We start from the raw sequence: 12651 nt of genomic DNA, 5'->3' as shown, positions 1-12651 counted from the left end.
CACTGTGCCCAAAAAATACTCGGCTTGATGCAAGTCCAATTACAGAAGGATGTCCTAGAGGGCGCGCGTGGTAGGTGTCGTTGGGGAGTTCAACCATGTTATCTAGGGCCTGTCACGGCCCTCCCCATTGATGAAGGGATTATCTAAATGGAAGACAACCTGTGAATAGTGGTTTACACACGCCTTTGTTTAATACACGACACCTACAAGGTGTTCGCGCGAGGGTTGTAACCTCTGCATTCCATGCTTTTATCTTTCTCTAGTATATTTGGAAGATTTATATTAGGAAAGGTATAAGGAAGGACCTTTCTCACCGGCCGTCACAGGCCGCCCCAGAAAAGTTTTTTGTCTGAAAGGTCAACACCTCCCATACCAACACTACAGTCATTTATGACTTTAGGCTTGATTTTTTCTCCATGTCTTGTCTGCAATGTGACATTTTCAGCATGAGCATATGTTGTCAAAAGGTAAACTGGCTTGCGAGTTGCTTTCTCTTTGAAACCACAGGTAAGCAACTTTCCTTTTCTTACATAGACAGTTTCACCTGTGCTGAGCTTCTGCTTGACCAAAATTTGAGGCAAAAATTTAGAATTGATCTTTATTGTTCCTGTGAGGGATGTCTTCTGTATTAGTAGGGCTTCTGCTAGAGGAATCTTTGTATAAAAGTTGTCAGTAATCAGGTGATAACCTTTATTCAGAACCTTGCTTTTCTCCATTATATTCATTACTACTGTATGAGTAAAGCCTTGCTGACTTCCAGTAGCATAAAAATCACGCCCTGAATACAAATCTATATGATAAACATATCCAGAGGAAGCTTCACAAAGTTCAAACTTTTTTATCCCATACCTACAGTGCCGTTTATTGGGCATATATTGTATAAATGCACACCTATTACGCATACCAATCATACTTTCATCAAGGGAGATAGTCTGCTGAAGATTGTAATGATCCTTGAATAACTTATTGCAGGAATCTAAAAGAGGGCGCACTCGAAACCATGGGTCATACTGTGGGTCACCTCTGGGCTTATTCAAGGTATTATTCAAATGAAGAAATCGACTATTTAGAAGATATTCATCGCGTGGCATGGTTTCTCCAAAAAAAGGAATTCTAGTTGAACGAAACGTACTCCAAAAATCTTTTATATCCTGCACTTTTATCAATCCCATGAGCAAACTAAGAGCTAAAAACTTTTTCATTCTTTCATGAGTTACTGGTTTCCAGATTCTGTATTTGCTTCGTGTATGTTCTCTTATCCACTCTTCCTTACTAGCTAAACATCTGTTGGCATATATGTTAGTCTCACGAACAAGAATATCTATAATATCATCAGTTATAAATAAAGAAAAGTATTCAATAGGCTGTGAATTACGGTTAGGAATCCCTAAAGGACCTACATTTCTTTGGGTAAAAGCCAAATCACTCCCACAGTCAATACCTTCAGGCGGATAAACACGTGCCCAGGATGAGGCAACAGGTTCAATGTCAAGATCGTCGTCATAAACATCGCTATCAGTCATATAATCATCACTATCATGCTCACTATGGTTGTCCAAATCATCAGCACTTGTTTCTGAATCATAAAGATATTCCATATTAGCCATTATAAAACAAATTAACTCTTAATTTTGCATAAAAAAAAGTTATCTTTTATCCTGCCAACAGATAACAAAATCTCGATCGATAAGCCAAACGGCACCTACTCCCACCGCCAACGGCGCATGCTTAGTACACTCCAATAACCTCAAAGTATAAGATTTCTGGCAACTTTGCTTTGTAAACGATCACTGATTGGTTAAAGTAGCCTGTGACGTCAATAGAAGGCGGAGCTAAAGTCATATGTAGGAGGGAGAAAGGATGAAAAAAATGCATCCACAATATAGACGGTCGCTAGTTCATAGCAATTAATGCATCCATTAAATGGACGGGTCGTCCTTCGTGGGTTAATACCTGTAAATTTAGTAGTTATTAGAACATAATGTAATAATGTAAAATACAATACATACAGTACAACATTGTACATACCTGTAAACAAAATATACAGTACTATATGTACAATACTACAGTAATATAGTTATCCCTACCATAGACTATAGGTACATTACCTTTTGTGTAAACCCATTTACTTCAACTTCTTTTGATGGGTGACTATTTTATTCTCGGCCTGGATGGCAAATTACTCTTCTTAATACGAAACCTTTTTTCAATGAGTCATAAAAATATTCGCATCTCCATTCGTACCGTGAAAATTTTGTAAGCAGATTCTTTCGTGGAGAGGTTTGACTGTACAGTGAACCCTCGTTTATCGCGGTAGATAGGTTCCAGACGCGGCCGCGATAGGTGAAATTCCGCGAAGTAGTGACATCATATTTACCTATTTATTTAACATGTATATTCGGACTTTTAAAACCTTCCCTTGTACGTAGTACTGTTAACAAACCACCCTTTAATGTACAGAACACTTAATGCATGTACTACAGCACCCTAAACTAAAACAGGCACAAATATTAAAGGCGATTTTATATCACGCGTTTCCTAAACACCTAAAAAGCACGATAAAAAATGGCAACCAATGTTTTGTTTACGTTCATCTCTGATCATAATGAAGAAACAAACTCATTTAGTGTACAGTACACATATATGTATAGGTTAGTTTTTGCATCGATTATATTGATTATACAGTACTGTATGTTGATTTTTTTATTACCAATGTTTTAGTTTAAGTATTTTTCTTAGGACTTCCAAATGAAATGTACGCTCAGTAAACAACCACACTCAGAACAAACAAGGCATTTAACGCACATGATGATAGTGATAAATAATGATACAGTACAGTATTTACAGTAAAAGCATTTACAAAATATGTTACCTTACAAATATAATTTACCGTATCTATATAAAATCATACAGTACTGTACAGCACATACAGTATTGTACGTAGCAAAGCAGGAAAACAATTTACGAGAGAGAGAGAGAGAGAGAGAGAGAGAGAGAGAGAGAGAGAGAGAGAGAGAGAGAGAGAGAGAGAGAGATTGTTTTACGTACGTACAGTAAATGTAAATTTTAAACATAAAAAATCAATTTACGAGAGAGAGAGAGAGAGAGAGAGAGAGAGAGAGAGAGAGAGAGAGAGAGAGAGAGAGAGAGAGAGAGAGAGAGAGAGATTGTTTTACGTACGTACAGTAAATGTAAATTTTAAACATAAAAAATCAATTTACGAGAGAGAGAGAGAGAGAGAGAGAGAGAGAGAGAGAGAGAGAGAGAGAGAGAGAGAGAGAGAGAGAGAGAGAGAGAGAGAGAGAGATTGTTTTACGTACGTAAATGTAAATTTTAAACAAAAAAAATATGATAGGTTACAACATGTAGATTTTTAAAACCTTCCCTTTAACTTAATGCATACAGTACGTACAGTACTAAACTATAAAACAGGCACAAATACAGTTTTAGAATGTAAGAATATTAAAGTAAAAAATAAAGATTGTTACTGTACTCACCACGAAAGAAGTTGAAGAAAAACTTGAATGATGATGGCGATGAATTTGCTGCACAGTAGAAATGATGATGATGAAGCAGATGATGTGTTCTACTGTGCAGCCAGGTAGTATTTTACGTCTCTTCAGACGGAGGTGTCTTTTCCTGGGACACCTCTTCAACTTCTTCCTGGGAAACTTCTTCAATTTCTTCCGAAGGCGTACTGGCAGGAGGAACTGGCTCTTTTTTGCGAGGCTGGAAGAACATTGTAATCGGAAGTTGTTGCCGCTGCTTCTTTTTTCGATCCAAGAGCATTTTGTAGGGAGTCATGTCTTCATCGATCTTGTTGCAGAATTGCATCGAGCGAACCATATCCTCGTCCCACTCTTGCAACATTTCTTTCAACTCCTTCGCATGGTTGCAGGCCTTGGCAAGCCGTTCTAATGTTAAGCCCGTTTCTTCGACATTTTCTTGGGTCTCTTCCTAGGTTTCACTCTCTTCTTCGCTTGCCGATTTCGTCAGGTCTTCGAGGTCTGCGTCAGTTAGGGGCTGGGAATGGCAGTCCAACAACTCGTCGACGTCTTCAGTCGTCATGTCGCCAAACCCGTCACCTCCAATTATGGCAGCCAACTGCACAGATTTGCGTACTGCAGAGTGCTGGATTTCAGCAGGTGTAAATCCCTCGTCGTCATAAACAATCTGGGGCCACAACTTCTTCCAGCTCGCATTCACAGTTGCAGGTTTCATCTCTTGAAGTGCCTTCTGAATATTCTGCACGCACGTGGCTATGGTGTACTGCCGCCAGTACGCCTTCAAGTTAAAATCTTCATCCTCATCATCTTAGGCAGCATCCACACACGCAACGAGGTCCGCCAAGGTGTTCTTCGTGTAGAGGGCCTTGAACGCCCTGATAACCCCCTGGTCCATCGGTTGAATTAATGACGTGGTGTTGGGTGGCAGGAACTCAACCTGAATGCCCTCATGCGACAGGTCAGTTGCGTGTCCACCAGCGTTATCCATAAGGAGAAGGATCTTGAATGGCAAGCCCTTCTCTAAGAGATATTTGCTGACTTGCGGGATAAAACACTGATGGAACCAGTTGGAGGTCAGCATCTTCGTAATCCATGCTTTTTGATTATGCATCCAGTACACGGGAAGGAGATTCTTATTTCTATTTTTCAAAGCGCGAGGATTTTTCGACTTATAAATAAGCCCCGGCTTTAGCAAAAATCCAGCAGCATTGCCACACATCACGAGGGTAACGCGATCCTTGAATGCTTTAAAGCCAGAGGCTTTGGCTTCCTCTTTGAACAGGAAAGTTCGCGACGGCATTCTCTTCCAAAACAAGCCGGTCTCATCCATATTAAAGACTTGTTCCGGCTTGTATCCACCTTCGGCGATAATATTCTTGAACGTCTGGTTCACGTAAGTTTCAGCAGCGGCAGTGTCAGCCGAACCAGCCTCCCCATGCAGGGAAACGCTTTTCAGGGCGAAGCGTTTCTGAAACTTCGCGAACCATCCTTTGCTGGCGGAAAACGTTTCTGAGGCTGGGAATCAGTGGATGTCCCTGGTTGAGGATCATCTGCATCATCATCATCTTCAGCATGGTTGCCGTCGTCGTCTTTAGGTTCCTTTGCAGCAAAATTCTCATATAAGCTCAAAGCCTTTGTTTGGATGGTGTTCGTATCCAAGGCTATGTTCTTCTTCCGGCAGTCGGCAATCCACACAGCTAAAGCACCTTCCGTGTGTACGATCGTTTTATTACGCGTTGTAACGACTCGCTTCGCTGATCTGCTAAAGGTGATTGCAGCCGTCTTTCTAATGTTCGCCTCGTCCTTCTTAATATAGCGAACAGTAGATTCGTTGATGCCAAAATGGCGCCCAGCGGACGCGTAACTTCTACCATCTTTTAACATATCGAGAAGCGTAACCTTCTCAGCTATCGTCATCATCCTTCGGTGGCGTTTAGGCTCACTACCAGCCTTAAGAGAAGCAGAACGCTTGGGAGCCATTACAGTAGGATTTGACAAAAAGTTCAACTTAAAAAGATCGCACACAGCACAGATTCACAAACTTAAGAACGTCTACTCAGCGATACGTGGGAACAGAGAGTGGACGATCCGGGCCCGCGAGAACCTAGATGCTGCGGGTTGGAGATGATGGCAAAACACCAATCACAGGCTAGATAACAAAACTTGAGTTCTGATTCGTCATCTATCAGCGCTTGAACCAATCACAACCCGTCTTACAGTATATGACGCGTAGGTTACCAACTCATACAAGATGCCCCGCGCATACCGAACGTACGTATTAATAATAATAATAATAATGATAATAATACAGTACAGTACTGTAATAATAATAATAATAATGATAATAATAATAACAATATTTAATAGCTTTACGTATGCTACAGTGTTTTATTCTTTTGTAGGATGTGTGTGTGTGTCTCTCTCTCTCTCGTACGCTTATTCGAAATGTGATTTTTGCAACAAAGAATATTATTGGATGCAGTACTGTACTACGTACGTATACATACAAAAGATTCATGGAAAAGAAGCACATCCATTACATTTGTAGTACTGTACGTACAGTAGTAGTCAACAGCAGCCTTACACCATTCTAATATTGTATGACTGCATCTGATTTGCGTTTCATGTTCGATTTAATTTTACTACGTACTGTATACAGTACTGAATTATCGTATGATAATACAGTACAGTACAGTAATACAGTAATAATAATAATAATAATAATGATAATAATAATAATAATAATAATAATAATTTTATTAACAACAACAATAATAATAATAATAACAATACAGTACTGTAATAATAATACAGCTTTACGTACGCTATTTTACACTTTTGTTGTACTGTAGGATGTGTGTGTCCCTCTCTCTCTCTCTCTCTCGTACGCTTATTCGAAATGTGATTTTTGCAACAAAGAATATTATTGGATACAGTACTATGTACGTATACATACAAAAGATTCATGGAAAAGAAGCACATCCATTACATTTGTAGTACTGTACAGTAGTAGCCATCAGCAGCCTTACACCATTCTAATATGGTATGACTGCATCTGATTTGCGTTTCATGTTCGATTTAATTTTACTACGTACTGTACTGTATACTGTACAGTACTGTACAGTATTATCGTATGATCACATTCTCTTTTCGTGTTTTATTTCTTTCTGTGCTGAATTATATATCATATGTAATGCAATGAACAATCAGTAAGAGCAGATATTACTAATTACAGTATTAATGGAATTACAGGTAACAAAATATCGTATTTGGTTGTATTCAGATTTCGCGGTATTTTCGAATTTTCCGGAAAATCCGCGATATGTATATATATATGGGTTATGGAAAAAACCCGCGAAGTGGTGAATCCGCGATTGTCGAACCGCGAAGTAGCGAGGGTTCACTGTATATCAGATTATAGGCCCGAGGCCACGTGTTACCTTCACCCTTCTTTTGATGCATATCTGAAGACCATCAAATTTGGGGGAAGAGGGGAGAGGAGGATAGAGATTTACCCTTGGGTGAAGGTTGGAGTCTTGCACCCTCCTCCCCAAGTTGTCCTTTCAAAACATGTTTCCAGACAATCCCAGCACTGAGACCATAGGGTCTTCAGTTGCCATTTGGGACTAAGCATCTGATGGGCTACCAGTGAATGCCTAAGGAGAAAAGGTTGAGCTACTTCCTCGAACATTTTGATCCTGACGAGATGGAAAAACCTTGAGAGCTTGGTATCAACATGTATCCTCAGGCACACCAGATTTGTTTGGGGCTGCAGTTGTATACTGTACTTGCTTGAGGCCCAAGAGATAACTTCAGGATTTATTAATGCCTATAGATCTTGGCTGTAACTTTCCAATCTTATTCATGGTTCTAACATTCCAAGTATCAGTTTTCAATTTTTCTTTAGTATTTATAATCCGGGAGATTCTTAGCACCCTGCTACGGACAAGACTGGGTGCCATTAATCATTTTTGCTTTCCATAGACTAAATCCATAGAGGATTCATTGGCTAGATTCATCAAAGGATAGCCAGTTCCTTGTGATGCACAGTGCCTAACTAACTGAGGCAAGTGACCCCTGCCAGTCCATACTATTTCTAGTATGATCATCCACCAGGCATCAAGGGTATAAGCCAAAGAGTCAGCTTGTCTATCTCCTTATACCCAATCCGTCACCCTGTTGCCAATGACTTAGAGATTTAAGGGGGCATTTCGTCCACGCAAGTTCTAGTTACTTAACCAGGTTGCTCATCCGCTTATACAACCATTGGCAAAGTGGATTGCTACGATATACCGCCTAGCATGGTGTTAATATATGGACATGAGTCGTGGTATGACAATGAAACAATTTCCAACAGATTTTGTAGATTTGAGAACAAAGTCCTCAGAAGAATATTAGAAGTTAAATGGCAGGACATGATTAGAAATAAAACTATAAGAGATATAACTCGAGCGCCATATGTGGATGAGATCATGGTGAGAGGCAGATGGAGATGATTTGGTCATGCTCTTTGCACTCCCCAAGAGAGATTGGTTCACCAAACTTTCAACAGGGCTCCCCAAGGCACTAGAAGAGTTGGTAGAACCAGACCTACATGACTGAGGACTATGAAACGTGAAGTAGGAGAGGACAATTAGAAAAGTATCGATTTAAAAGCTCAAGACAGAGAACTGGTGAAATATAAGGTCCTTTGCGTCAATAGGCGTAAGAGATGATGGCGATAGATTTTGGCAAAATTCAAAAAGCATATCTAAGTGTAACAGGGCCTCCACTGAGTCTGCCAGTCATCCAGAAATGAAGGCGATGCATGATATTGATATATAACAATGTCGAGTGTAAAATTAATAATCGTGAACACGAGATGTTGTCGACAGGTTGAATAACAGCACACGAAAATAGCGTATTTTTTTGTGCAGGCAGAATCTTAGGTACTTACTCAACATGGGATCAACCTCCACCTCTATTTTAAAGTCTCAAGGAAAAATACATACAAGGCCAAGAGGTATACAACTGGTCTACAGCCTTCAAGTGCCTTCTCTACAAGAAAGTCAACTGAAGAACCCTGGGGACCCTTCTACATCTTCCCTAACATGCTCTGGACTTCCTTCCGCATGAAGGGCAATGTCTCTCGCTGAATCATGGGCAAAGGACAATGGAACCGATAGGTGACAAATCAGGGGAGGGGAGGGCTGATTAATGGGGCAACACACACTTCTCTGGCATCCCTCTGGTGGTATCAAGAGGGGAATGACCCCCTAGCAGGAATGATGTCCACCTTTAGAAACTACCTCCCTTTACAGTACTTTCATAGGGTTGTTGCTTCTACCTAGAAGGATGATAGCAATTCCTGTGGTGTACGCATGGTTAGGGCTTTTGGCACAACTGGTGCCAAGGGTCAGGATGCTATGGCCTTTAGTCACTGCTAGACTTTCTCCATATCTCCATAACAGCATCGACATCGTCCTCTGGGAACAAGGACAGGTGTTACAAGAGAGGTTGCGGAGGACTTCCCTCTTTGACTAGTGACTTAGTAACTTGGAGACATCAGAATCTCAAGACCCACTTGGCCCATTGGTTGGCTGCATTATGGGCCAAGAACTTTACCACTCTGATGTCAGATGCTGTCATTTAAGACATGCTTTTGGCCAGGATTCGAGATCTTCGGTGTTGGCTAGGAAGCAAACAGCACCAGATCAGACAAATGGTTCGTCAAGGGAGGCGGCTTGAAAGGTCACCTCAGCAAGCTTCCCCATTCCTGAGGGGTCTCCAGCAGAGAATACCATAGGTTGTGGCACCAACTTCTCCATTGACCACAAAATGCATTAATACTGATGCTGCTGGACCTAAAGGCTAGGGAGGAGGGTGACCATTCAGGATATCGTAATGATTCCTTTGACTTACGAAGGGGGAAGTAATCTGGACAAGTTGAAAACCATAAGGGATTCCTTCCTAACAGATCTGAGAGTTCACCTTCCACAATGAACCAAACACCAGCTTAGACCAAGGAATCTCCCTAGTTGGGTCTTTAAGGGTACAACAGCAGATCTAAGGTCATCTCACCCTTTGGGGGTGGATCAGTAAGATCCACCAAGGTTGTAGACAGTGCGTATGTAGAACAGGACCTAAAGGTAGGGCGATTCTGAAACTAATTGGAAGGGCTTTAAGGCTGTTGGGGTCAGGCAGTGCAGCTTTTGACCGAACGTACTGTAATACATCCACCTTCCGGATGAGATAGGGGACATTCATAGTCGTCATTGCGAGCCTAAAAAGGGGAACGAGGCCCGAGAGTAGCTTCTCTGGGTGTACGAGCTGAAGCAGTAGCAACGACCTGCTGGATCCTGTGCTAAAAAATAGTCGCCAAATACTTTCAATGCTCAGTTCTGGAGGTTCATATCCTTCCAAGCCCAGGATTTGCTTATGAAGGAAGCAAGGATGCATCTCTGTAGGGCATTTTGATCATTGGTATACATCCTCTATCAAAAAAGGCTGAACTGCAACCAAGCAACTAGTAAGCAAAAACGAGTTAGCAGCTTAACAGTGCTGCAGTACAGTTTGGCCGCTAGTAATTTATTTCAATGCCACAACTGCACCAAGAGGCTAATATAAGATTCATAGTGTGTACTGGGACCAAGACTTCACAAAAGCTCAATTTCCTAGTAGTCCTACAATAAAAGACGCAGGTGCCGAATGGGCAGGGGGAGCACGGAAAGATGACCGTGTTCCATGATCTATGATCAAAGGGACCCAAGGATTCCCTGAGACACCACTGTTGTCAAAGGAATAGAAACTCGTTCATCGTACTCGATTGATGAAGCCAAAGTCATAACCGAAACTCGGGTAGAACTGAAAACATCCCAAATCCATTCAGTTGTGATCATAAGGGGTAGCCATCCGGGCGTGTGCATGTAATGTTGTGAGAGGTGGTATAGTTATTGCTACTCAAGGACTTGATGCGTAAACAAACATATACCACTAAACCAACCAACGAGGGGTGAGGGTGATCTGCTCAACGAGCGCAAGGTTTAGGTTGATAGAGGGTCTGGCAGAGCTTAAACAACTCTCTCTACCTCAACGGATAATTACCTGTAGCAGCCATCACCCTATGTGCTCATTCTACTGTCAGTAAGAGACTGAGCTTGAGTTGTTCTCGTGAGCAAGGACAACCCCCAGCCGTAAGAGTATCCGAAGAAAGCACACTCACACTGGGGGAAAGGGGCTGGAAGGGGAAGGCAAAGTTGTTACTCTCCAGGGGGGAAACCTACAGGATCTCAAGAACCACGGAGAAGCAGGTTAGGGCACAGGGCCGTAGAAAAGGAGAAAGGCCTAGGCAGATCATGGCTCCTACTATGCGTCAAACTTTAAGGGGCCCTGCCGGTATGCCAATAGGAAGAATAACACTTAAATCCTGAAAAATAATTCACCGAGCTTCGTATGGTAATGGAGAATGAGTATGCAAAACTTTCTTAGTTAAAAGGTAACAACTCTATCAACCAAAAATATTGTTCCCTACAAGAAAATGCTGTATTTCTTATCGTAAATTTTGATACAGTATTAAATTTTAATATAAAACAAATTGTGAACAATGGTATCTGCATAGATTCCATGATTCACAAGACAAATTATCACATAGTAATTAACACTGTTTGGCCTTCTGTCCTAGCACAAACCCCAGAGTACACACACTTGAGTTTGACCGCTGACATTGACTAGTTTTTGTGCGTTTTCTTGGTTTCAGCAAAATCTTCATGTCAAAGATGAAAAAAAATCCGCTCTAATATTTCAGAAGTGGGCAATACCAGCGATATTAGCAAAGTAGTGAAACAGAGATCATCTCGCCAATGGAAGAAAGATTTTGAGCAAAGGGATCTTCATTATGATGAAATTATGATAAATAATTATGTTTTGCTCTATTAATATCAAAAAAGTAACAAAATTCATAATGATTTATTAATACTGTCTGTCAAAATACAAAAAACATACTTTGAGCGCCCATTCTAAAAAATTTACTTATTGACCTTCAAATTCTATCTCCTCCCTTAATTTTAGATATAGCATTGAAATATTGTATATAATCTAGACATTATAAACAATCAAATGTTGAACTTTTTTCGAATTTTCATGTCATATTTTTAGGGTTTATTTTCTTTTACAATGGAAAAATTCATACATACATATACCAAGGCATTTCCCCCAACTTTGGGGGGTAACCGACATCAAACAAATGAAACGAAAAAGGGGACCTCTCCTCCCCAGCGTGACAAGGGACTCAACTGAGTTTGGCTGGTACTGCTAGGGTGCCATAGCCCACCCTTCCCCGTTATCCACCACAGATGAAGCTTCATAATGCTAAATCCCCTACTGCTGCTACCTCCGCGGTTAACCAAGGCACCGGAGGAAGCAGCAGGGTCTACCAGAACTGCGTCACAGTCGCTCGCCATTCATTCCTATTTTTGCACTCTCTTGCATCTTTCACATCTATACTCCTATCACCCAGAGCTTCCTTCACTCCATCCATCCAACCAAATCTTGCCCTTCCTCTTGTACTTCTCCCATCAAATCTTGCATTAATCACCTTCTTTAGCAGACAGCCATTTTCCATTCTCTTGACATGGCCAAACCACCTCAACACATTCATATCCACTCTAGCTGCTAACTCATTTCTTACATCTGTTCTCACCCTCACCACTTCGTTTCTAACCCATCTACTCGAGATACACCAGCCATACTCAATAGACACTTTCAATTTGTCTCTCCGTAACTTTCATTACCCACAACTCCGATCCATACATCACAGTTGGTACAATCACTTTCTCATACAGAACTCACACTTCATCTCAAACACATTCAATTTCTGTCTCTCCGTAACTTTCATTCCCCACAACTCTGATCCATACATCACAGTCAGTACAATCACTTCTCATACAGAACTCTCTTTACATTCATGCCCAACCCTCTATTGCTTACTACCCCCTTAACTGCCCCCTACACTTTGCATCCTTCATTCACTCTCTTAAGTACATCTGCTTCCACTCCACCATTTGCTGCAACAACAGACCACAAGTACTTAAACTGATCCACCTCCTCGAGTAACTCTCCATCCAACCTCGCACCACCTTCCATTCTCGAACATCTAACCTTACTCTTA

The 12651-nt window shown here is 41.2% G+C and overlaps 1 protein-coding gene across 1 annotated transcript; it reads right to left on the bottom strand.

Annotated features, from left to right (window-relative positions):
* Nucleotides 1-320: 320 nt before the first annotated feature.
* Nucleotides 321-1607, bottom strand: LOC137645471 (piggyBac transposable element-derived protein 4-like). The gene has a single exon (XM_068378276.1). It carries the CDS (start codon nucleotides 1605-1607, stop codon nucleotides 321-323), a length of 1287 nt encoding a protein of 428 aa, XP_068234377.1.
* Nucleotides 1608-12651: the final 11044 nt, after the last annotated feature.

Source organism: Palaemon carinicauda, chromosome 8, assembly GCF_036898095.1.
Source record: "Palaemon carinicauda isolate YSFRI2023 chromosome 8, ASM3689809v2, whole genome shotgun sequence".
Classification (NCBI taxonomy): Eukaryota; Metazoa; Arthropoda; class Malacostraca; order Decapoda; family Palaemonidae; genus Palaemon; species Palaemon carinicauda.
Note: the sequence above shows the minus strand (reverse complement) of the source record. Positions and strands in the feature narration are given on the sequence as shown.